The 26,626-nt window shown below is 41.2% G+C and overlaps 1 protein-coding gene across 1 annotated transcript; it reads left to right on the top strand.

The window, feature by feature from the left end:
• On the top strand, positions 1 to 26,557 carry LOC134633351 (transmembrane protein 150A-like). Its single transcript, XM_063482223.1, has 8 exons — positions 1 to 77; positions 2,657 to 2,782; positions 9,024 to 9,071; positions 11,434 to 11,520; positions 13,091 to 13,158; positions 16,131 to 16,258; positions 24,872 to 25,049; positions 26,313 to 26,557. Exons 2-8 carry the CDS (start codon positions 2,718 to 2,720, stop codon positions 26,555 to 26,557), a joined length of 819 nt encoding a protein of 272 aa, XP_063338293.1. The 5' UTR covers positions 1 to 77; positions 2,657 to 2,717.
• Positions 26,558 to 26,626: the final 69 nt, after the last annotated feature.

Below are 26,626 nucleotides of genomic sequence, written 5' to 3'. Positions count from 1 at the left end.
TCGGCCTCACTTTTCAGCAACTTTTTCCCGAGTCTGGAGGAGCTGGGAGGAGACGAGGAGACTGAGGAGCGGCAGAGGTAGGATCCGAGGACTGAAGTTGTGCATCTCAGGTTGTCATGCATCTAAAGCATGAAGGCCAGCTGTTCAAGCTCAGAGGGGTTAATGAGGTCAAATAGACGCACAGCAGGAACACGAATAATCTGAAATTACAGACTAAATTGTGGCAATAATTAAAGATTTTATAATAACTTAAAACTTAATGTTAGTCACTTTTTATTGATTACCTGTAACCTCAACTATTTTATAATTTTATGATGTTTCCCAGACATTTTACTTTAATATAACACACAACATGCAGGCTACTTATTTGAAGCATTCCTTATTACAGTCTTAGAAAGGCTGTGTTAAAAAATAACGCACGTGTTGCAGTTTCTGTGTGATTTTTAACAAAACACCCGTAAAATAAAAAAGAAGAAAAAACCTAAAAATGAATTTCAAAATGTCAAAATCTGACTCAGCTTGTGTTTTCAAGTCAAGTTATATACATGAAATTTTACATTTATCACGTCAGATAAATGAGCTCAAAAACGGTAAAGCTGAACGTTTACGGGCAGATAAAATAAAGAATATTTCATGTTTAATGTATGATTTAATACGATAATTGCATACTTTGCATGTGAAAATCTGTATTTCCCCCTTAAAACAGGTGGAAATAAGCCGACACCTGTTATAACTGAGGATAAAGTGTAAAACTTACTTTTTGGACTCTGTTAAGTGTGAAATTAAAAACAGAAGCGATGATTTGTAAATCTCATAAAACAATAAGGTGAACCTGACAGTGATGCCAGCAACATGTTTATCACTGTGCAACATCCTCTCTTCCTTTAACAACAGCTCATAAACATCTGGAGCAGCTGCTGGGCTCGTGGGAGAGGAATGTTGTCCCGTTCTGGTTTGAAACCTGAATATACTCAGAGCTGAGGGTCCTTCTCCTCTTTGGTCTGGAGGATTTCGATTTGTGTGATCACGGGACATCTTTACACATTTCCTCAGGTTGTTTTAAATTGGCTTTGGTGGTGTTGCTCGACCATGTTTGCTCTTCTACGCACGATCGAGCTTTAACCTGCGTATGTGTACGGCACAGTGAGCTGAGTTCACAGACAGAGATTTCTGGAAGTGTTCCTGAACCCATCCAGTGATTTCCATGACAGAATCAGGTCTGGTTATGACGCAGTGCCGCCTAAGAGCTGAAGATCACGGCCAGCCACTATTGATTTTTAGCCTTGTCCCCTGCGCACAGAGATTCCTCCAGATTCTTGGAATCTGTCGGTGACATTATGCGCTGTAGATGTCCCAAATGTTGCTGCCATCAAATTCAAATTAAGCTAACATTTTTCATGAAAAGTAAATTTCATTTCAACAATTTTATGTGTTTTCTTTGTTCTGTTGTGAATAAAAAATGGCTCTATGGGATTTTCTTTTAACAGTGTCCCAACTTTATAGGAATTGTTTGTTTAACAAGTCACAAAAATAGTAATACTCAAGTTATGTGCTGAGCCCTAAATATGCATATTTTTTATGAATGACTGTCAGTAATTCACTGAACTCTGTAAAGTTCGAACTTACTGTGCTTAATCTGTGACAGGACGATAACATGTCCAAGGACAGAAACTGTGATACCTCTGCCAAAACATGCTGGGAAATCTGCGATTTTTGGGATGTACATAAAAAACATTCATCTTGTTTTAAATCAGTGTCCTGTATAAAAAGGTTTCAGTTTGGTGTGTGGACTGACAGCTGCTCTATAGTTTTATATGTTTATTTAGGAAAATAGCCATACAGACAGAAGCAGGACTGCAGGTCTAGGAGCATTGGCCCGTCGTTTTCACAGATTACTGTTTGTTTCGCTCTGTGTGGGAAAGCACTGATGTACTTGTGGAGAAAGTGATGAAGGTACAAGTTTGACAGCTCCTCATCTCTGCTGCAGGCCGCAGGCTACATCGGACCTGCACGACAGACACAAAACACGTTGTTCAAGATGTAATATTCTCCCCCTTACATCACTGCAAGGGGACTGCACATCTCTCACAGATGTCTTGTTTTGTTCAACCGACACTCCAAAATGCAAAAGACGTTCAGCGTATGAAACATAAAGTAGGGAAAAGCCGCAAACCCTCACTTTTAACATAAGATATACTCTAAAAACTGCGAAACTCCAATCTTACAGCAAACAATAAATGCAGCAGCTTTAGTAAAAAGTGCAGTATGGCAACACAAAATGCATGCTACTACACACAAACCAAGAAAGAAATGAACCCAGTGAGTAAAAATCTAAATAAAAGACAATAAATCATCATGTAAAAAAATGCACGTAATATGGCAAAGAGCTCTAAAAGTTTAATTTTATTGAAACTGAATATAAAGCAGTACAGGTTTCGGTAAATGTGGAAAAAAAGGACCAAAAATATTGGAAGACAATAAAGTGGTGCGGTATAGGGAAGTATAGAGGAAAGTTCAGTGTAGGAGCTGGAACAGGCGGGAGTTTTATAGATGGATTAAAGAGCTAATTACCAATCAGGAATCCTGATTTCAGGATTTGTGATTGTAATATTTGTACGTTTGTTTTCCCTGACTGATTGTGTCTGCGCTCCATCAGGTCTGTAACGAAGCCTGTGTCCGTTGGTGTCGTTTGCGGCGGAGATCGCCTGGCGCCCGTCATGTCGCCTTGGATGATCCTTCCCGTCAGCCTGCCTGTCTTCATCATCACAGGAATATGGGTGGTGTGAGTACCTCCGAGTAAACAAGCCGTGCAGCAGCATCTGCAGGAGGTTCACGTGTCTGTTTGTACACTCAAAGTTTAAATATGTATTTAAAGTTCAGCTCTCGAAACACTCCCGTAAACATTTACTTCTTTTGGATAAGATTAGGACTCGTTAGGGTAAATACATTCAGCTGCTTCCTCTTTAAATACAAGCCTTGGAATCAATAAGTGTGTAGTGATGAAGGTGATCTTTCTTCCTCTAAAAGACAACTCACGAGTCAAGCTGTCTGCACACGAGTGTGGTCACACATGTTATCTGTTATCCCTGCTGCAGTCACCACGATCTCGACTGACGGTGCAAAGTTCATGCATGTGAAATGTTTTCCTTTTTTGGAAGCCAGAAAAAACGCTTAGTCTTCATTTCAGGAGTTGTTTTAAAAATCCTCCTCGGCTGGAGTTAATGCTTGTTCCTGCAGGCATGTAAGAACTCCTGAAAAGAGACCCAAGAACATCTGTGTTTGTGGTTAACTGCAGTTCCTCTGATAGCCACTAGAGGCAGCCATCAAAGATGAGCCTATCCCAATAGGCTCTCATGTTAAAATGACCAGCATGTTTGCAGCCTGCTCTGAAAAACTGTTTGTTCTGTCCTGCTAATGACACTTGTAACACGCTTGGATATTTCTTCATAGCTCACCCATTTAAATGCTTTAAGGCTTAAAGTTTGGCATTGTTAAGGGTACGGCTGCTGGGCGATAGGTGGATGTCGACATGTAGCCACTAGCCGCCTGCAAGGCTTCGCCTTTTGCCTGTGTTTGTGCTGCTGTCACTTTTGGAGCATTTTTAATAATTATCTGATAAATTTTGTGTTTTTTGTGCGGTTACTTGTCACAAACCATCCAATAAGTCTGTGCTTCAGTTGTGTGAGTCAAATTCTAGAATTTTATCCATATTTTTAGCACTAAATATACATTTTAACTTTCTCGAAGGTGATGAAAGTTAATCGTTTTTTAAAAAAAATAAAATCTAAGATTTCATCTCTCTTTAAACAAAACTGCAAAAAGTCCCCCACTAAAACCAAATCTCACAATTTTGCATTTATCTTAAATCATCATTGACCAGAGTCCATTGAATTTAACATTTTTTCACTGTACTTTATTGAGAATTGTTTAGGGAAAATGTACATGTAATCAAATTACTTAAAGTCAGGATTTTGATATGCAATGTCCTGTTTTGATCCTTAAACCAGGATAAAACTGATAAAACCTCATCAAGTAACAGAGCTCCCAGCAAAAAAGCAAATAAAAACATAAAAAAAGGAACTGTTTCCTTTGATCATCACACACGAGTCCCTGAAGAGACCAGAATACTTTTCTAATACTGGATTCTTGGTGTAACCTTTTAATGAAATGTAATGGTTAGTTGGAGGCTCATTTCTGTGCATGAAAAGGTCAGTCAATAATAATTAACGTATAAAAGTCAGTGTAGGATTGTGTAAGTCTATCAAGAGTGGCACAGATGAGTTCTTGCTCCTGATAATGATCTCTTGAGGAAAAAAGCTATCCAACATCTGTGCTTCCAGGCTGGATAACCTCTGGATAACGCCTTCTTGCACTTTCTATAGACTAGGATGCTGGGAAACAGCTGATTTCCCGTCTTTTCCTCTCAAAGTGTGAGAGGATTCACTGTCTCCTCTGTGAGTCTTTTACGCCTTTGTTAAATGAGTGCGAGAGTTCTTCACGCCGGGCCTCTAAAGCTTGAATCTGTAATCCCCCTCCTCCTGTCAGGCCTGCTGTTTTTTCAGGCACGTCGACACCTGTCTGTTTCTGCCTTTGAATGCTTTGTCAGCTTTTGTCATGACCTAAAAACTCCACAGCTCTGGGCAGCTGTGTGAGGCTTTTTGCGGGAAAACATGAGGAGTTTAAGTTTTACACTTTAACCAAAGCTAAGTAAATTATTTATATCAAGCTGAAATGTGTCACATCTGAAGGGAGAAATGACTTTTCTTTTTTTGTTTTTTCCAAAATGATATATTTTTGGTTTTTTCTTTCACTCATTCTTTGTATTAAAATCAGTAATAGGTCACAACTGAGCACGTTGCTCTCCCAAAACATCAGCTAGAGATGGACTGTTGCATGCTGCACGTTTATTAGGAGGTGGGCAGGGTGGTGGTGGAGCAACAGGCAGTTTATACTCATATTTTGACTTCTGCAGTGAATCCATGCACGTGGCCATTGCCAGCATTCACGCTTGGACTAATGCATTGTGTGTTAAGTATCTTGTGAGTTTTTTCCCTCATGGGTCAGTTTGTGGTCAGTTTTACTTTTTGTTTTTTTGGCAAAAATGTCCGTCAAGTTTTTTTTACTTCTTTGTACTTTTCCTCATATCTAGTTTTGGTAATCTCCCTCCATGAATTTACTGACACGTGTGAGTCCTGATGTAGAGGCGATGTATTCATTGTTGTATTTTTACTCAGTTGTATATAGCATTTGTATTCTATTTTTATCCTATTGTATATTTTATTCTATTTTATTCTACTGTATATAGTATTTTATTTTATTCTATTCTGTACAGTTGTGTACAGTATTTATTCTTATTGTATTCTAATTTTTGCTTCATAACTTTTGCACTGTCCACTTCCTGCTGTGACAAAACAAATTTCCCACATGTGGGACTAATAAAGGTCATCTTATCTTATCTTATCTTATGATTGTTGAACTGGCCGATCACAATTGTCGCAGGCTACGTCTACACTAATCCGGATAAATTTGAAAACGGCATTTTTGTCTAAAAACGCTCCGCTCCACAATATCATTTTCAGTCATTTTCACAGAGTTGTGCGTCCACATTGAAACGGCCCAAAACGCTTACGTTCCAGTACTGCGCATGCGTGAAACGCAAGAAGCTTCAACCTGCCTCATTTCCGTCTGCCGTTTATTTACTTTGCGGCTCTTTGAAACGTCGCGGCAAAAGGTCGAGGAAAAGCACCGAGTTTTTTAAATGGACTAACAATGCGGTGGAGTTGTTGCTGCGAGTAACACAAAAGTACAAAGTTGCAAAAGCGAGTGAGAATTAAAGAATTTGAAGAAAAGCTATCTGGAGCATGTACAGACTGATATTAATCTTTAATAGGGCTGTCAAAATTAAGAGCAAACAAAACAGCTGCTGTATAATGCCCTCTGCTATCTTAGTTTAATTGGTCACATGACTGCATCACATAACTAAACTGCGTCATCGTTTCCAAAAGGCTCCGTTTACACAGTCCACACTGTGACACGAAAACGGCGTTTTCAAATGTATCTGCTTTGGAGAGCTGTTTCAAAAAGCTCTGTTTTCCTTGACCAAAAATGCCGTCTCAGTGTGGACGGGAGGCCAAAACGGAGAGAAAAAGATGCGTTTTCAAATGAAAACCTATTAGTGTGGACGTGGCTGCAGGCTGTGTTGATGTGACATGTGGTTACGGGGAGGAGCACATCAGGTTATGGGGTAGATTATGCTTTCAGGTTTCAAAGGGATTTGCAGGTATGAAGGATCTTCGGGGTAGATTTAACACAGCAGTATGAATCCTGTGAAAGGTGCTTTGGCAGTGCCAACAGAAAGTTACTGGAAGTATGCCATTTCCTGTTTCAACTTCTATTTCAGTGCCACAGCTGTGATTTTCTTTTCCCATTCAGGAGAAGACTGCAGCGAGTCAAGCGTGCCAGAGCACGAGGATCAGTGCTTATAGGAGGTTTGATGATGTTACACTTCGTGCAGTGACCGATGCCGCAACAATAACCTGGTTCAGTTTAGACACTGAAAAGAATCTTTGATTAGGTTTACACAGAAAACACAGTTTTCAATTTGGTTTGATTGCTGGTAAAACTTTACCTATTTCCAGGGTGCATGGGGAAGACCAAAAAGATTGACGCTCCAGCAACACTTGTATGTAGAGAAACTTTACTGGTAGACTTGCATGTTTCGCGTGGTAGCCATTCACCAGGGTCCCTGCCAAAGACTGAAACACATCGGTCAAACAAAGAGTGCTTTACAAGTGTTCGTATTTCATGTGTTGGCAGTAAGAATCCATCACGTTATTGCCTGAACTCGATGCATCACAGCACCGAATCCAAAGGTCACCTTCTGTGTGATTTGGCGGCGCTGACAGCTTTGAGAACACTGAAGTATTCGATGGGATGAGAGAGGCGGTGTATCTGAGTCTCTAGTTTAACGGCTCATTCACACCGTGATCTTCACTTTAGTTTACACGGCATGCAGTTTTCAAGTACATGCAACAGGACTAAAAAAGATGAGTCGTGGGAGGGAGGGAAGTGGATGTGAGTGGACGGCCTCTGTCAGGCCACTCACTCCACTGCAACTCTCCTCCGTACTATCGCTGTTTGTTTTGTAAAGGGCAAATCGATTCTTCTGACCCGAGAATTCCCTCGTTATCAGCGATCAATAAAGACGCTCCAGCGGTCGCATGTCTGTTGGCATCTTGTTTTTTTGGGTCCTGTGTATCTGATCTGTGGTGCAATATGTCCTTATGGTTGTTTTGAAAGGGGCTAATGGGCCATTTCTGACATATTTCAACCTGAGTGATAGTGCACCACCAACATTATGGTGTGGAATATGGGAGATTTTATGTCAACAGATATGTCCACTGTTGATTTGTTTTGGTAACAACCTGTTTTAATTTGTCTGAATGTGGTAAAAATGAGTATTTGTAGAGTTTTTATGCCACACACTTTGAGAAAGAAGCACATGTGACTTAATCCATGTATGCCTTTACAGAGGAGAGTGGACACCTTCTGAATCAGGTTAGCCAGGTTACAATAACACATGCGTAGACTTGTTGTAACGTGAGACACACAGGCAAAGATCTGTGTTTTTTTTTTTTGGGGGGGGGGGGGGGATTTGATAAAAGTGGATCACTGGCAGTTATAATGCAACTTCATTAGCAGATTCATGAGTTTGTGCTTAAGTATCACCAGAGATGGTAGAAATGTCATGCATTTTGCAGGCTTTTGATCTTAAACCTAAGTAGAAAAGAGTCGACGAGTAAAACCTCTGAAGGGATTTCTGTTGCAGTCTACTTCACAAGGAGCTGGATTGTCATCAGGGTTGAGAGATTGTGGTGAAATAATAGACTTTCACTCACCAAAATTAGAGCGCAGACTTCCTGGGAGGTCTGCAGCACATAGCAGAGTATATTATGTAGAAGTTAATTCCTAGAAAAATGCACCAACAGCACAAATTTGATAGAGGACTCCAGTTCAGCGACTCAGATTAGAGGACTTAAAGTAGAAATTATGGCTTCAAATGGTCAACTCTGTACAGCTGTTTTATGAAGGTGGCTGAAAAAGAAGAGGCCAAAAATAGAAGAAGGAATCAAAGATTTTAATACTTTTTAATGCTGTGAAGTTGAGCATTTTAACAGGGGAGTCAGCCTCAAGTGGCCATTAGAGGAACTGCAGTTTTTGGTACTTCTGTGTTGGCTTCATCTTTTAGAGTTATAGTCAACTGCCAGTTATATTTGGAAAGAAACAGCACTTTCAAATTATTTTCAAGGACTTCTCAGATGGTTTTGCATTAAAAAAACAAAAACTATCTGGATAGTTTGTGCAAAATCTCTATTTGATAGTTGCCAAACCCTTGTGTGTAAGATCTCCTGGTACAGCCAGACGGAAAGTTGGAGATCACCGAAACCAGAAGCATTTATCCTCTGGAGGAAATTACTGTCTGTTCAGAATTTTATGGAAATCCAGCATTGGGTTTGAGAGATGGGAGTCTGCACCAAATTGGTGGAGTAAGAGAACATGTGCTTCTAAAATGTACTAATGTGCATTTATGTGTCTGATGAATGAGCTCTGTTTGGCTGTTAGGCTCTGCGTGTGTGTGTGTGCAGGTTGTTTTGTGTAACTGACATTTTTTAAACATCCCTGTGGTGTAACAGTACATGTTAATATGCAGCCGTCTGGCTCGGCGCACATGTGTGATGAAGATGAGCTGTCTCCGTCTCTGAAGACAACAGTGTGGTGATTCATGTGTGTTTTGTTAGTGGGAAACATTATTAGAGCCTGGACCGATGTTAGTGTGGTTGGATGTGACAATACTTTCAAATGCTGCAGTACAGCGAGTGAGGCAGAGCTTTGGACATGTTTTGAGAGTAGAGCCAGTGTTATCTCCAGACCGTATCCTGACAGCATGATTGAATCTTCATCATTTTATGTCTGCCTCTTTAACCGTCTTTGACCAAAGATTTTCTTCTTCTTTGTCTTCACAGATACGCGATGGCCCTCTACAACCAGCACGTCTGCCCCGTGAACAACTGGTACAGCACTCACACACACATAAACACACATATCGGGTTCATTTTAAAGACCACAGTATTGGTCAGCAGTTTAATGTTGCTTCAAAGCACCAAAGAGACACAAGCTGCATCTCCACATCAGGAACGTTCCCAAAGAGACGAGGAAACTTTTTCCAAATTGTTTCCAGTGCAGTGACCAGAGGTCACTTTCACAAAGATAGATTTTTGACTGTGGATTAGATAAAAAAAAAGAGTCAGCGATGTCTACGCTGCACAAAGTGCTTCAGACATTAAGCAGGATTGTTGCACAATGACTCAAGACTGCATTCAACTGTTCAGCTCTGCTCGGTTAAACCAGGCAATTCAGTTCACTTTCATTTATATAGCACCAAATCAAATCACAAATCATAACAGTCATTTCAAGGTGCTTTATTTTGCAAGGTAAAGACCCTACAATAACAAGTACTTGGCCACAGTGGGAAAGAAAAAATTCCTTTCAACAGGAAGAAAGCTTAAAGATGCTAAAAACATTGTGACTTATGTACAAAAACATGTTAACTAATGAGTCTTGCAAAGCATCGCCACTTAAACCAGAAGTCACAAAGTTGAGATTTCTCCATTGGTTGAAAGACTAATTTGTGTGATCTTCAGTGGCCTTTAATATAGATCACAGTGGAAAATATCAGGGTTCCCTGAGTGGAAATGCAGCTTCAGAGATAAATAGAGTGGAGTATTTAATTAAAGTGACAGATTTTTTTTTCCTTAAAAAAAAGGAGTGAATGGATTTATATTTACAAACTAAAACTCCAGGGATGATAAAAAAGATTTTCCTTATTTGCTGAATGAGTGAAGCAGCGAGTGTTGGATAACATTTTCATCATATCAGATTAGAAGTCGATAAGTTGTCTGAGTGTTTGTAAAAAACAAAATCAGCCAAATCAAATAATGAGGGTTAAAGATTCACTCTGTGTGTTTACTTGTAAACAGGAGCATGTCCTTAACAAATAAAAACACATAAAACAGACTTTTAATAAAAATCCAACGTTGTTTCTCTCAAGCTGTGTTCGGGGTTTGCTTGCTCTCCACGGGTACTCTGGCTTCCTCCCACAGTCCAAAGACATAGAGTTAGTGGGGTTAGGTTAACTGGTGATTTTAAATTGCACATAGGTGTGAATGTTTGTCTGTCTCTCAGTGTTACACCCTGACCAGTCTAGGGTGTACCCTGCTTCTCAACGTATGGCCATTGGGATATTTGGACCACATATCTCCATAGTGCTGTATCTGCAAATATATGTAGATTTAGGCCCTGTCTACATGTATATATAGGTATTTTAGTAAATACAGGTATATATTTATAGATAAAATGTTACAAACCGAGTTTTTAACATTTGTAATGCAGGAATGTATTTTGCTATTTTGCATTTGAGTTAAATGAGAAATCGGTTTGTGAGTCACTTGGATACGAATGGAGAATAGAAATCAAAATCAAAACAAAGTATGCAGCTGAGCATTAACTGTGTTACATAAAGGCCTTTCACCTGAAAACATTTTGGGTTAATTTTCTACCAACATTTGCGTACAGTGAGAGCGCTATCATGCCAAATGTGTCGCAGCTGATGCTCAACCATTAACAGAATTTTCAACACTTTTGGTCACTTCAGTTTCCCTGAATTGACACTGATCTCGTGTGAAACACTAAGATCACATTTTTACTCAACCTTTTTACTGGGAGTTAGAGAACCTACATTTCGATGATCCCATGTAAGCAGTACTTGGCGACAGTGGAGAAGAAGAACTCACTTTTAACAGGAACAAACCTCCTGCAGATTCAGGCCACAAACAGCAAACATCAGTCAAAAAACATAACTTAATGACATAAAGTAGTGGAATGGAAACACATGGAGACTAAAAAGATGAGAGTGGAGAAGAAGTGCGTAGCATCATGGGAAATCCCCCAGCAGTGTGGGCCTATAACAGCAATACTCAGGGGTCACCTGATCAAGCCCATCTCGGATAGGTGGGGGACACTGTGTACAGGTTGCCATTGTATTGCTGAACCAACACACAGAGACCAATCACATTCAGCTAACCGCACTAACTGCATGTCTCTGGACTGTGGGTGGAAGCTGGAACCTGTAGAGAACTCACACATCCATGCAGAAAGGCTCCGGCTAGGTGGTGCATTCGAACTCCAACACCAGTGACCATGCTGTCCCAAGTCTGAAGCAGAATCCTAAACAAAGGAGATGGGGCTGATAGTTGAAGGCCTCCCATCCTACTTTAAGAAATTCGAGCAACCGCAAGAAATTCGGCGCTCTGAGAGATAACCATCGTTCCGAACACTGAATAATGTTGAATAACTAAAATAAATGTGTTTTTCTAGGGTTTACAATGAGTCCTGTGTGGAGCCGCTTCCATTACAGAGGGGACCTGTACTGTGTTGCACCCTGGACAACATACCACTCATCAGGTCAGTGAGCCCACCTCTGCGGGTGTTACAGGTGGACTTTAATTTCCATGCTAAGCCGCTGCTGCTGTGTGCTTACCTGCTAAACTCCTGGTTTCTTGTAACATTTGAGAACTTCAAAGAACAGAACAGCTGCACGTTGCAGTCATTCCTGCCCTATCCTTCATTAAACCACAATGAGGAAGCAGACTGAGGGTCCTAGTTCTGCTTTTGCAGTGATAACAATTTCACTGAAACACAAAAAAGTTATGCTGTACACATGATCTGACCACAGATGTCAGATGATGTGACACAGCAAACCGCCCTGCTGTGGTCAGTGGTTAAAGTTATTCTTATATTTTCGGGGATGGCTGCTTTTGTTCAGTTGGAGCAAGCACTTGCTTGATTTTTGGTCCTTTTCTAAAAAAAGAAACAAAATTTTTACTGTTTTACTAAAACTACTAATTGAAATAAAACAAGAAAAGCTGCAAAAGTAAGAAGACAGTCTCAGACTCTTTGTGTTGTCATTTTTAAAACACACCAGCAGAAATGTGGAGCCACGGACATCAAACAAAGTCTTCAGAAAGTCGTTGAACTCACAGAATATATTTATGCAAGCCAAATATGAAAGTGTCGGAGCTGTTTCATCATGGTAGATAAGGCAGAGGAAATGCTACTGCATGACTGTTTTAAAGTGCAGGCAAAAAGGCTTTTATAGGACATGAACCAATAAATCCAAGGTAGTTTTTTATTTTGGGGATTAAATTAAAGCATGTCAGTAAACTCACACATCTAGCCCTCAGTGTAAGCTCATTGACCCAATGTAAGCATCTGACATCCATGAATTAAGGACTAACAAGCTACGAAAGTTCAGAGTTTAAAAACCTGCCTGCTTCAAACTGTAAATCCTTGTGAACTGTCAGGAATCCACGAGATCTGCAGGTGTTCATGGGGCTGAAAATCAGTTTTTGTTTCCACGCAGCGTTACAAACAGCAGCTGAAACTGTTGCTTCAGGGTTTGCAAGTCTTACATGTAGCTCCAAAAAGTGATGTCGTCCGCTTCTTTAACTAATCCGGTTTCAGATAAACTGCAGTGATATTTGGCGAGCAGCTGCAGTGAAGATCGTGATCTTAGATAAGTCCGCACTTGCCCGAGCGAGGCTCCTCCTCACCTCTGCAGAAAGAAAGGCTTTTGTTAAGTGCTTCACAAGTCTTATTTCCCCCCACAAAAACTTCCAGGGTGCTGAATAAGTGTTGCTGACAAGATTTACCCTGTTTAAAATCTAATCGGCTTATTGTGAATCTATGATGGGAAAATGTTTTGGATGCTTTTGAGCTGGAGATACAGATGTGTGTCCTTCTTTCTGACCTCCCACAAAGTCTCTATATTTATAGAAAAAATGCTGGCAGGTTTTTAGTATCACAGAGCAGCTAAGCACACAAATATGGGTTTTCCAGTTGTGCACAGTAAAAAAAAGTAAAATATGGAGAAGGGGGTATATGACAGCAAGCACAGGGGGTCGTAGTTTGAGCTTGCACTCTTACAGTACAGCCCATACTAACCACCCTCCTCTCCTCTGTGTTTCCATTGTAGTAAATGTGGAACTCTGCCACCTGAAAGCTGCTTTTTCAGCCTCATATGCAGCACCGGATCCTTTATGGGTAAGAACCAGGATGGTTTTGGTCTACAAGTATTCAGCCAGATACACTTTCATAGTATTTTTTCTTTTTTTACTCTTGTACATATTTACCCAACATCTTGGTTGAACAGGACTTGTTTTTTCAGCTGGAGATGCTCCGGCCAACTTTCTGTTCCCTAGAATCCACAGCCAGCTCTGGCCTCAGCCCTCAATTTGAGAGAAAACTTCAATCTAGGCCATCGATACTGCTTTTTTCTGAATAAAATGACCCACAAGCGTTCACCCTCTGACCATACGGGCAGCTACTCTGTGTGCCAAAAACATTGATTTTCTGTGGTTTGCTCAGGGTTCATTGCCCGGTGTGCAGAGGGTATATTGGCTCTTTTTCTATATTTGCTTTAAAAATGTTTGTCAGGATTCTGATAATGTACACTCAGGGAATTCACCCTGATGAACTTTTTGGAAATGCATAAATGGAAGTTTGCCTCAAAGGAATGCAGTTCTTTCCAGATTTGAGAGCGACTGTAGGAGCCTCAGTCAGACACAGTTTCCTGGTGTTGGGAGCTTCCTGTGATCCAACATCAACTCACACACATTTTGCAGTATATTGTCAACCCTTTGACCAGAGTGTCCTGGACTGAAGCTGCCTATTTGCTCTCTATACAGAGCCATTTATTTAAGGTGACCTCTCCCCTGTGAACACCAGGTTCGTGCCGCTTTTCTGAGAAAATGCTGGAATTTGGGCAAGTTTAAAAACCTGTTAACCCCTTCCAGCTCAGCCTTTTTCCTGAACCAGATTTATCTCAGAACTTGGCTGTTAACACACAGTCGCTGTTTTTCCATCCATGGGGCACAAAAGTTTTTCAGGGCTTCATGTTGGTGTTTTTTCATTGTGGCAAAAGACACAAAAATCAGAGAAAATAGTCTGCAACAGCGACAAAGACTTTAGAAAAATAAGCTTTAGAGCTTAATAGAAAACTTTACTTCTCTGATTCACCACCTTGTTTTTCACTCTCTTGCTTTTGTCATTTTCTATTTCATTAGACCACAGATGCCCGATACGTAGCTCTCAAAATCTCTCTTAAATTGGCAAAAGCGCACCAAACATTTGTGCCCTGGTGTGTAACTTTGCGATCCTGGTCCATGGTGTCCCGGCCCCGGGCTGAGCAGTGCTCTTTCCAAGTCAAGGAATGCCAACATCTTAATTTGACTTGAAGGGTAATAGATAAATACTTAAAGGAAGGACCTGTTGTTCTCTTTGCAGGAATACAAGAACAACAAGTTCTTTCCTGTAATTACCATTTTTATGGATGATTTCGGTGAAGTCTGCAAAAATTAGGGTTTGTGAGCGAGCTCACACTCGGGAAATTTCTCCCACATCAAAAGCTTTCCTTCTTTTTTTATTCCCCTCTCATAAACAATGCTCAGTTTATATTGGTGGGGGAGTTTGTTTAATTCAAAGGTGTAGTGTGAGGTTAGAAGAATGGTCAATGTCAAACTCTTGCTGTGCAGCCGCCCAAGAAACGCACGCCTAACCCAGAACCCAAAACACGGAGTCTTATCGTGGCGTGCACTCGATCGCCACAAACTGACCACTGTGCTCGCTGCTGGACAACCCACGGGAACATCAAAACAGTCGCTCTCTGCAGTTTGCAGGGAGATGAGTGCCAGATGTGAACGGCATGATGATCAGACAGGAGGGTGGGAGAGCCGTGTGAAACTGCTGCGAAGCTTTGAAGGAGACGTTTCATAAACAGACATCAGGAATCTGCTCACACAGGGATGTGCAGAATCATCAAGCTTTAGCTTTGAGCACGACTAAAGGTTTATTCTGTGCAGTTTGGGCATTGGAAGTCTTATAGTTGCAAAAATGATGGTGTGGCTAAAGCAGGGACCTGAGTTGGCACACACTTTGAAATTTGATTTGCCTTCCTGGTAGTTTGCATGTTCTTCCTGTGCCTGCATGGCGTTTCTCTGGGTACTCCAGTTTCCTCCCACTGTCCCAAAGATATGCATGTTAAATTAACTGGTGATCAGTTCAATGTTGCAGGTGGAGATAGTAGCTTTATCTATATTCATACTGTAAGGATACTAGTACTGAGTCCCCTGCACATCACACCTGCAGCAGCTACTTAGCCCTGGAAAGCCATGCCATGAAGCTCCTGGTGCACAGCTGTTGTGCTGATGTTAATGCCAGAGGAGGTTTGGAGCTCTGCATTTACTGATTCAGCAGAGCACTGGGATTTTTCTATATGCTTCAGCACTCGGTGTCCCCGCTCTGTAACTTTACATGGAGGATAACCCTTTAACCCTCAGATTAACCCTTTACATCACAAATGTTTGTCAAGGCAGTTTATACACCGGTGACACTAACACTGAAAACACCTGAATTGAAAGATTAAGAGGTGTGGACTAAAACCTTTGTCTGTACACTGCCTGTCAGTAAAATAAGAGGGAATTAATGCTTTAAAATAAACAGTGTGGAGTACAAAATGCAATATTTGCATCTATAACGTAGTAGAATCGAGGCAGAAAGTAGCATAACATGGAAATACTTAAATAAGTAGCAAGTATACTGAAATAGTGACCTGAAATAGTGACCTCAAGTACTTCAGTACTTGAGGACATGTACTTTGTTATAAACCATAATCCAGTGATGCTGGGAATTGTAAGACTATCTGTGCTGTTAATCTGACTCTGTAGTGAATTGAATGGACCAGCAGCGTCACCCTTTTAGTACAAATGATGCGAGCCTTCTGTGTGCTGCCTCCAAGCAGCCTAAGCAAATCAGTTTCAGAGAGGAGTAAGTTTCATGTTTGTTGCCCTGAGGTTATTTTTCTGCTCTTTAGAGATGGAGCTCATCCCGCTGGAGCAATCATAAACACCTCAGGTAGAGTTTGTAGTGTGGGCTTTGTTCCTGGAAGAGAAAATAATGTGGTTACATAACTTTTTGACCAACAAAAACGGTCCTTTCTTTTTCATCGCCTCCTCCAGTAATGCTGATCGGCCTGCTGCGCTACGCTCACGTGATCGAGAAGCACCAGAACTGCATCCTCAACACCGCCGGCCTCTCCACCGGGTGGCTCTGCGCCGCGGGGCTCATCATGGTGGGAAACTTCCAGGTAATTAATCCAGTCAGAGTCAACGAGATCAAAAAAGTCTGGATAATGTTTGTCAGCCCAGTTTTTCACAGACTCACACGAGCAGCAGTGACAGTAAATATGTGTTCACGCTGACCTTTGCCCACAGCTCTCATCCCTGCCGCTGTAATCATTCACTTCATGTAAATCAAGGGTGATAATAGTGGAAGTTTTTTATTCTTCTGCAAACTTTATCAGTGCAAACTTTAACTCCTCTCTTTAGGAGAGATGCCTGTAAAAGAGTCCCACGTGGTTTTAGGCAGACTCTGTTCAGTGCGTAGGATCCTGCAATTATTCCTAAATTACTGAATGTTTATCCTCACAGTTAGTTGAACTTTGTTCCAGTTTCATTCAGAATCCCGTCAATTTTCCATCTGATCAACTTTACAGACATTACAGGGAAGAGAAACTGGTGATAGTGGGCCTGAGAGGCCCCAAATCATTCTTATGCAACCGATAAACACTATCAATTGAGGGGTGATATTTATACGTGAAAGATACAAAAGCAAAACTCCTGCAAAAAAAGCTGCAAAAAGTAAGTTACATAATCAGAGATAGAAATCTCACTGTGTGTGATTCACGGCACCTCCGGCTATTGTGCAGCTGCTTTCTTTGAAACTGAGGTGGAAGCCTGTAATCCATGTGTAGCCTAAAAACAAACTGATCTGGGTGCACAGTTTTTTTTTTCTGCAGCATAACACGTGCTGTTTTTAGAAAATATATTAACACCGGGGTAATTTTGTGCTTTTCCACATTAACTGCAGTGAAGTAGGAGGTAGAACGGGCTTGATGCCGTGTTCAGGCCGTACAGCAGAGATAAGACTTCATGATTTATGGGTCAGTTGAAAGCAGAAGGCCTGAATGTAACAAACAGCATGGAGGTAATATAAGAGATGACCATGAAGAAAGTCAGACTGACCTGCCTCCCCTCAGCCAGAACAGAAACTCAGCTAATGGGCAGCTAATCTCTGAGGGAAGAGGGAAGCACATTCCCTGCCTCCTGCATACCAGTCTGTTGAATGAAACAACTTTGACCTGCATCCAGACTTTGAGATACCATTCAGGATCACCAGTTTGTTGATTTAAGTCCACTGTAAACCAAACTATGATTTGAGGGACCGTATTTGTTTGGAATCAAACGCTCTTTTCAGGACAGATTTTTTTATCCTGAGGTGAGAAAAACAGAGTTACCAGGATAAAAGACCTAACCTGCATGCATTTTTTCTTTGACTCCTCCCCTTTTGTTGCACCTGAAGAAGTTGACTGAGACTCTTCTTTTATTTTTTCATTCATAAAGTTGAAATCAAAGCTCATATCTCGTTAATTGTGTCTGTGCAAACACTGAGTTAGCAGTTAGAAGCTCATTGTATTAAACTGATGGGCTTTTATAATCATCCTGTAGCCAAATAGAAGGACAGAGACAGTGATTGGTAGACACTGTGGGGACAGTAAGACAGCTGTTAGTTAGTCAGTCAGCTCCCCTGTGCTGAAATGCTTACTGTATGCTACTGTAGTAATCACTGCTCAAATATAACTAATGTGTATGAGGCTGCAGACATTTCAGAGACCGATCAGTCAGTCACACTGATGGAGAAACGTCACACTGCCTTCTGCTGCTGAGGCAAATATTTTAGTGAAGATGAAGATTTCAAGTTAAGGTGAATTTTTAAAAATGTTTAATGATGCCAGAAGTCATTAAATTAATTTAAGTAACATGTTGAAATGTACAAAAGATGCCTGAAAATTCTGAAATGGTTATCTAATCTAAAATCTAATTAGTGGATGATGCTGATTAAAGTAATAAGATAAAACATCGTGACCCACAGTGATACATTTCCACTAGACTAAAATGGATTTTGTGCTTTTTATTCGTCCATCGCCATGGTATCGCGGCTCCATTTTTTTTCATTAACTCAGATTTGATTGAATCACCTCTGATCAGCTCTTTTGGAACAGATTTTGTTTCATCTCATATTTAATCAAATCAGAGTTTAGAGTTAGACTCTGAGTTTGCCACGGTGACCATCCTGCGGTGAGAGTCGTCCTAAATAGAAATTAAAAGGAGGTCTGTGTGAACCAATGCGACGATCTTTTCCCCAAGAACTTTGGCGCCAGTGTCTCGCCTCTGTCAGTGCGCCCCAGGGCAGCTGTGGCTACAATGTAGCTTGTCATCACCAGTGTGTGAATGTGTGTGTGAATGGGTGGATGACTGGATGTGTAAAGCGCTTTGGGGTCCTTAGGGACTAGTAAAGCGCTATACAAATACAGGCCATAAATCAAACAAAATGTAGAAGTAAAAAAAAAAATTATACAAAAACAAGTTAAAAATAATGGTTTTACATGAAAGTTAACCCTAAATTTCTGGGTGAAAATCTTGTGGTTTAAGCTATAAGTACTGGACAGGAAGTACTTTTCTCTTTTGAAACGTGACTGAGAATTTACTTCCTGTTGGATGTGCAGACATCACAGTGGTGTTAGTGTTAGTGTTAAGTATCCGTGGGTATCTGAAGCAGAACCGCTGATATGAAGTTACATAATGAGGTGCACACCTGAGCCTGTGGTGCAGCTTATTGTCCTGCAGACGTGGCTGTGTGCATAGCTTCCTTTGATACAGCCTCCGTTTATAAATCAGAGGTTTAGCTGGTTGAAATAGCTGAAGATCATTCAGAGAGAAACTGAAATGCTCTTATGGAACTAAGACGCTGGCACGGCTGGCAGCCTTAACCCAATTTCCCTCGGGATGAATAAAGTATTATCAATCAATCAATCAATCAACTAAACTAGCTAACTTTATTAACCTTTATTATCACTTTATTAAACAGTTTCTCCTCTGTAAGATCTACCATGTATCAACTAAAGGCTCAAATGTAAATAGAGAAAACCTACATGTAGAAGCTACAATGCATATTCCCAAGGACTGACTAACACCTGGGTGGTGGGATTATGGTGTGTTTATACATCCACGGGCTCCAATGTGGATTGAAGGCAGCGAGGGGAGAGGAGGCAGCGAGGGGCGCAAACAGGAGCGAGTGTTAAAAACTCAGTGGTGTGTGTGATATTCACGCGTTGTTCTTACAGTTATCAGTGCAGCTGACACAATCACATCGTTGTGATGCAATTGATATTTAACGGTCATGTCAGCTTCTATATAAAGCTCAGGGCAGATTTCCTGGCTTCAAATAAATCATTTTGGGTTCACAAGTCCTTAAAAAGGTTTGTTTTCATAGTTAAGATTAGTAAAAATGTATCCATGTGTACATCGCTGTGTATCCATTGTAAAGAAAAAAAAAATAGAAAATCCTTAGTAGATGTTAAGAAACCAGGAACTTTTCCATTATTTCATTTTTTCTTTAATCTATTAATCCATAATCTTACATCTATTACCCACCTTTGTGTAGCATGGATACTCATGTGTGCAGCCTTTATCAGTAAATGTAAAGCTATAAAACTTTTGAAAATACAGTTAAAAGTCCAAAATTGACACCTTTGGGCTGGTTGTGGCTGAGGTCGTAGAGCAGGTCATCCGATGGTTCGATCCCTGGTATCCAAGTATCTTGGACAAGAGACTGAAGCTGAAGTTGCTGTTTCATCAGCGAATAATTGTGTATGGATGTTAGATTAAAAGGACTTGGATGTAGAAAAAAGTTCTTGTATGTTATAAGTAGGTGAATGAGGCATGCTGCGGTCCTTTTACTATTCCTTCACATTTTTGAATGCTGTCCAGTGCATTGGAGAGTCTGCTGGTCCGATTTTGGCCCCTGGGCCTTATGTTTGACACCTCTTTCCTACAGCAACATTAACTTTCATAACTATTTTAACAAACCTGTTACCAAGCCTTTCTCCAGCTTCACACAGCCTCGTCAAGCATCAAAGACATGAAGTTACACAATGACCCAGTGTGCACCTCAGCCTGCGGTGCAGCCCATTGTTCAGCAAACGTGGCTACGTGCACGCACTGCAACTCTGTCTCTCATTCCCATTTCAATCGAGTCTTCGAAAAATCGAGTTACGATCTGGATTATGTCCTTTCGCACCGCTGTGAATGTTGGATTGGCGTATACGGGGTTTCTGCTGCGTTGCGGAGCCTCTGATGATCCTTGCTCCTGCAGACTCGCAGCTCTTTGTAGAGCTTCCAAGCACATTTCCTTTTGATGTTCTGTTTGTTTTGTCTGGAAATTGTCTCGCTGTGGTATTGTGATCATAAAAACAACATTTTGGCTACGTGTTGTGGGTCTGTGTTTCTGCCCTCGGTACACTCGAGCGTGGTGTAATGTAAGGGCGTGCTCTCACGATAAAGCGCCCGTTCATTTTTCAGAAAAAAGCTCAATCTTTGGCTCACGTTTTCTTCTGATTCATAGAAGATGGTTTCATTGCAAACAAAAGCTGCAACACATGCACCAACGTGCAGGTTTTTACAGCTGATGCTCAGGACATACACGCATACATTCGGCTCACAGCGGGAGCTCATGTATTTCTTGGTGCTTCAAGTTGTGACCTGCACGAAATCTTCTGTTAAACCTGTGCTGATTTGGTTTTGTCAGGAATGCAGCACCGGTGCAGCGTCTGAATGTCACCGCGATAATAATGAATGTTTTTAGTTTGCAGATCAGAGGAAAGAAACGTATAAGAGGCAAAAGGAAAATATATGCAGTCAACTGTGTCACTTGATTTCCAGCTACGTGGACTTAACATTCGCGATTTACTGCAGAACATGTCACTGAGACATGTTGGACTTTTTAATCCAATATGTTTATTTTACAGCTCTACATGTACCCTATACACTCAATTTTATATGCAATACATGTGAGGTGTGTATGGTATATTAAAGATTGTTTAATATTACTTCACAGCACTTCAAAGACACAAATTACATGAAGATTTTCCTTATAATTTCTGCATTCTTTGCCTTTCCTAATCTTCATATCACATATTATGATTTGTCACTGCAGGCAAACACAGGTGCCTTACATTAACTTTAATTTAAACCTGTAATCACTGATTCAGATACTTTAGAGGAGAAAAAAGTCATGTTTACAAATGTAAAGGCTCTAATGTGATCAGTGTGCTCTGGTCCATTTTGTACTTTGAAGGTTTGTTGTCCTTGACCTCAGAACCAGCTGATTCTTGCTGTGTTAGGATTGCTGATTTAAAAATATATATATCAGGCCCATTAGCTGCTAAATGCTCCACTGCACTACATGTAAACTGCACTGATGTAGCCTGATTTTAACATCATATTCTCCCCTTTGTTTTTAAAATATTTTCCCAGCCAAACAACTGAATGAAAAGTAACAAACAGGGATTGAACTGACTGTTTTTACAACCACCATATAACAGTTTTACATATTTAAGTGGCCACTTTGCAGCAGAAACAAAACTGCATCATCTTTGTTGAAACGTGCTAACATGATGCACAAAATTGAGCATATCATTAGTTCAGGAAGGATGTGAAGCAGTCGGACACATCATGAACAGATCAGGTGGAGGAGGGTTGCAAAGTGGCTTGCAGACACAGCAGCTGTGGGCAGGCTAATATAGCAGGCCAAAGATTCACCTGTTGGATGAGCTGTGGTTTGATGATCAGCTGATCTGGAACTGTAGCTGCACAACGGTGATAGCATAATGAACTCACAGGGCGATGTGAGTGTGTGTCATCTTGTACTGGTTGTACGTAAACACAATGTCTGCACTGATCTCCAGACTAAATTAAAGTACAGATCCAGCAACATTTGTGCAAATAAAGTCCCAATAGAATAAAGTAGACAAACTGTGGGCTGATTAAAAGATCGGAGTACTTCAGCTTCTACTGTGCATGTGCATGTGGCGGCCGTCTGAGCTGTTTTGACATAGAAGTGATAATATTCAGGCACGTGTGCACGCTGCCAGAGGTCACAGTAACGCAGGGAGGCTGGGGTCTCAGGTTACTCCTGCCCTGTCTCTGCACATGTGGGCCCCCTCAAATACATCTCAGAGTCTCTGCACAGTGCAGCCTCAGTTCTTTTCATCCATTCGCCCACCATCGATTAAGGGCGACCCTCCCCTGCTCGCCGATTGGCCGTGGCGCCCTCCTCCCTCCCCATCTATGCTTGGTCTTATATAATGAATCCCAGTGTTTCCCACAGTGTAAACATGGCAGACGTCTTGAGTGATATGGGCTGATATACTGTAGAAGCACGCATGGCTCTGACACAATGATAAACAGCTTCATCCAGTCTGTTTATGTCTCAGAGAAAGAAGGGTGAATGCTGAACTGGAGTTTCAGGAAATCATGAATGATGCGGCCAAGAGTCTGCGTGGAAAAGGAAAATTTCTGCAGCATTGTTTTGCATCATGCATCGTTCCACAAAGAGCTTATTGTGGTCTCATTCATCGGTGGTATGTCTGCATTTTTAAACCTTTATCATCCGATGTCCCAGGTCTTATTCCACAGTGCCTGACACAGTAATTCATATATACATTTTCAAGATCATTTCAAGACCTCCAGGAAGTTATTTTAGCTTTGAAGGCTCTTTATTATTAATCAGAAGAGATTTATGACCTTTATTCCGGTCGTCGTCACAATCACCAGAAAAACCCAAGAAGTTTGCACCAACAATAAGGTTTAAATGGCCCTTTTTTCTCTTCTAATTACAGCCGGTTGTTTTATTATTTACATGCAAATCACACATAGACACTGAATAAAGATGGACGTAGGAAACGCCATCGAAATGTTTGCAGAGACTTGCTTCTGCAGCATGAAGCTGAGCAGATGACCTGAGCAAAGTGACCTGAGCAAACCCGAGAACCCTGCAGGCCGATACAGTAGTGCAAAAAAACGTGGGAATAATAACGCACCATAATTCACAAAATAAAGATAAAGCTGTGTTAAACACATTTTGTAGTCCATCTTCTGGGTGTTGTAGTTCCTGTACGGCAGACAATAATCCCTGTGCACAGTGCTCATCATTTCTCCGTCACTCCTTTCCTTCGCCTCGTGATGTTTTCCGTCGAGGTCGAGAAAAGTGGTTAGGAAAAGCAGGTAGGCGGTCCTTTTTTGGACTGTTCTCTTTACGCTGTTGTCAGTTTTACTTCTTGTCTTTCTTCGTGACCCCTTCTTGGTAATTGTCTGTTTCCAATAAGTGTCCTCAGGACATAAACCTCCTGCCGAACAATTCCTCGTGTTCTCGGTATTTTTCCTTGTGTTTGTAGTTATTTCCTTTTGTGTGACCTGTTGCCTGGATTGTTTGGCCTCCCTGACTGCCCTTTGGTGTATGAACATGGCTTGTTTTTAGGATTTTACACAGCCTCAACTGCTTACCTGTCAACTGTCCTGCATTTGACTCCTCTTCCTCCGTTCGTATGTGAAGATTTATCTATCTTCCTGCTCGCCCTTCTCTTTGAATCAGTTTTATAATTAATGCTGAGATGAATATGAGAGGATACGACCCACATAAAAGTAGCTCATGAACAAAAAACTTTCAGATGCTTGGTGTAAGCACAATTATAACTCAAGCTGAATGAGTATTTGTTTGTTCTCTGGGTCTCTTCCCTGTGGTCAGACGGCTTAAACAGCTGCTTTTTCTCCATAATAAACCACAAGTCCAGGCTCTGGAGATGTGTCGTCATAAAATCAGCTGCTGTATTTGAAAACGTGCTCTCACAGACTGCAGGAGAAAATATTAAAAATGAACTTCCTCCGTCTGTGATGCTGAAACTAGATGAGCTCATGGCTGTGACGGGTAATCTTCCGGCTCGTTATGTGTGGAGTTCGAGCTGACACCGTGTCGCCTCCTCCAGCGCCAGAGATGATAATGGTGATGATCCAGCTTCCTTTGTAAATTAGTATCATTACAGCTTCCAGTGACAGATGATTTGGTAACAGTGCTGGGTCACAATGACCTCTGTTTGTATTTCTATCAGCTTTGTTTTGTCCTGACATTCCCACAAGAAGACTATGAGGTGTAAATGATATTCTGCTGAGTAAAGGACTTATTTAAACTTCCATTTCCAGATTTGTACTAAAGTCTCAAGGCGTATTTGAGAGAAATACATCCAAGTAATTATGTTACATTTGTTAATGTAACACAGATTTCTCAGAGTCGTTAAGATATTTTGGTTTACACAACAAATTTAAACCTCACCCAGTCAACAGGGTGGCAGTGTTCAACATGATTTTCAGTGCAGAAAATCAAATAAAGCCTGGTGCTGAGCTCACATCAGTCAAACAGTGGCTGCTATATGATAATGTTGAGCATTACGAAAGGCAGTTGGTGATATAACATGAATCTATTTTGTCCTAAACACAAAGAGGAGGATTTTAGTTGCGTTTAAAATAGTGCTGTCAGCGTTAATCTCGTTAAAATGACGTTAACGCCCTAACCGCATTAACGCTGCAAATCACCGTTAGCGAGTTAGCGTGGATTGCCCCGTGCGTGGGGCTGGACGGCGTCAACGCGTTAGTGCGGGTAGCTCGTTAACGTGTTAGCGCCATGCTCTCATAGTTCTCATAGCGACATAGTCGTCTTTCTCATCCGTGCCGTGTTTGAGATCTACTTCCAGATCCTCAGTGTAACAGTTTTTGTTTATCCGCCTGTTTTGTTTGTTTGTTTTTTTCAGGTGGATTTTGCTAAAGTCCTTCACTACGTGGGAGCTGGGGTCGCCTTCCCCTCCAGCATGCTGTTTGTGTGCCTTCAGTCGGCTCTGACCTACAGACTGGCCAAGACCCAGGAGGAATACTGGATAGGTCACATACGTGTGGGGATGGCCCTGCTGGCCCTCATCGCCCTGGTGCTCAGTATCCTTGAAGCTTATCTGTGCTTCTTCCAGCACTACAGTACATTTTTAGTGAAACACTTCCCTAACACATACGTTGCTTGCATTTATTTATTTGCTTGTTTACAACCACATTCAGTGGCATAGATACCCTGCAGGGTTGTGTCAGAGCTGGATGAGAAAGATTTATTTCGAGACATGGCACGTTCTAGTGGCTGTAGGACCTATGGCAGAGTAAGTTGTAGATTTATGGCCCCACAGAGACAGGAACAAGGAGCTCAGGGTGAATGGATGGGTCAATATAAGATTTAATAACTATAGTTTTTCTTTCTCTTTCACGATGGTTAAATGAGCCAAAAAAGGTCATGTATTATTACGCATTATTTGTTACTTTTCTTAAAAGTAATGAAAGTGACTTGTTACAGTACTGATTACATGACTTTTGCATCAAGAAGAGAACTTAAGACCTTTTTTAACATAGGTAATGACATAATTGTAAGTGTGGTAGCACTTTAGTAGTTACTTTATGATCTATTATACTTAACACAGTTTGTTCCCCAAAATTTACTAAAAGATGCATTTGTAGCTAATCAAACCTTTAAAATAGCATGAATGGGTTGCAGGGATATATTAGGGAGCATAGGGTCATTTTGCTTCACAATAACTGGCTTTGTTTGTGCATAAATCCAGAGAAACTCAGCTTTTTGCAATAAATCAGCACATTAGTATAAAGCTAATTTCTTGGCTGTCTGCACACGTGACTGTCGCTCTTTATAGTGTTTAAAATCCAGCACATTTATAATGTATGGTATGTTGCATTGCCCCCTGCTGGAGAGCACACAGCCTTACAAACATAACTGAAACCAAAAGCTCACTTGGAGTTTTTGGTCATGAAGACTGTGTGGCTGATGAGTTTATTGCTGTCAAGTCTGTAAGGAAACATTTAGGGATAAAACATCTGCAATGCACCTTTAAAAGGCAGATCATCATGGTATGGATGGTATTGATTGGAGTCTATGTGAGGCTTGCATTCAGACACAGGAAACCTTTTACTGGCTGTTAATGGTAAAGGTAAACCATCACTTTTTTTAAGGTGGGCCTTTGTGTTAGAGGATCAGGTTTGACCACAGGTCAATGTGATGGTGTACCATCTTAATATTAACAGTACAGGATCGAATTCAAAGTAGCGACCAATGTTCAGTACGTCTCAGTACGTGAGCAATAAAAACAATGTCAAACTGAATCACTGTGCAGCCGTTGCTCGCCTTAACCCTCTGATCACCAGGTGGGGTTTTTTTCTGCCAGGAGAGCTATGCCCTGCAGCACGCCTCCGCCATCTTTGAGTGGATCTACTGCTCGATCATCATGTTCTTCTACGGGACTTTTGCCTTTGAGTTCGGGGGCATGTCGGGGGACACCCTGATGGTGCTCTCCAAAGGCGGGGCGATGCAGAGCTTTTCCACCTCTGACCACAAGACAGAGGTCGGCGGAGCCGGCCACCACCAGCCAGAGAGCTTATCGATCCTGTAACTTAACTACGGTGTGTTTGAGAAAAACTGGAGGTGAAAGAGTAACAGAGTGTAGAGCCTGGATGCTGCA

Source organism: Pelmatolapia mariae, linkage group LG8 (assembly GCF_036321145.2).
Source record: "Pelmatolapia mariae isolate MD_Pm_ZW linkage group LG8, Pm_UMD_F_2, whole genome shotgun sequence".
Lineage (NCBI taxonomy): Eukaryota > Metazoa > Chordata > Actinopteri > Cichliformes > Cichlidae > Pelmatolapia > Pelmatolapia mariae.
This window is presented reverse-complemented; position numbering and strand designations above follow the sequence as displayed.

What these genes read in the sequence shown, in the direction of transcription:
- LOC134633351 (XM_063482223.1), top strand. Translation starts at nt 2,718, where the DNA reads ATGTCGCCTTGGATGATCCTTCCCGTCAGCCTGCCTGTCTTCATCATC. An exon ending in ATCACAGGAATATGGGTGGT is followed by an intron (nt 2,783 to 9,023) that starts GTGAGTACCTCC and finishes TTGTCTTCACAG; the next exon opens with ATACGCGATGGCCCTCTACA. An exon ending in TCATGGTGGGAAACTTCCAG is followed by an intron (nt 16,259 to 24,871) that starts GTAATTAATCCA and finishes TGTTTTTTTCAG; the next exon opens with GTGGATTTTGCTAAAGTCCT.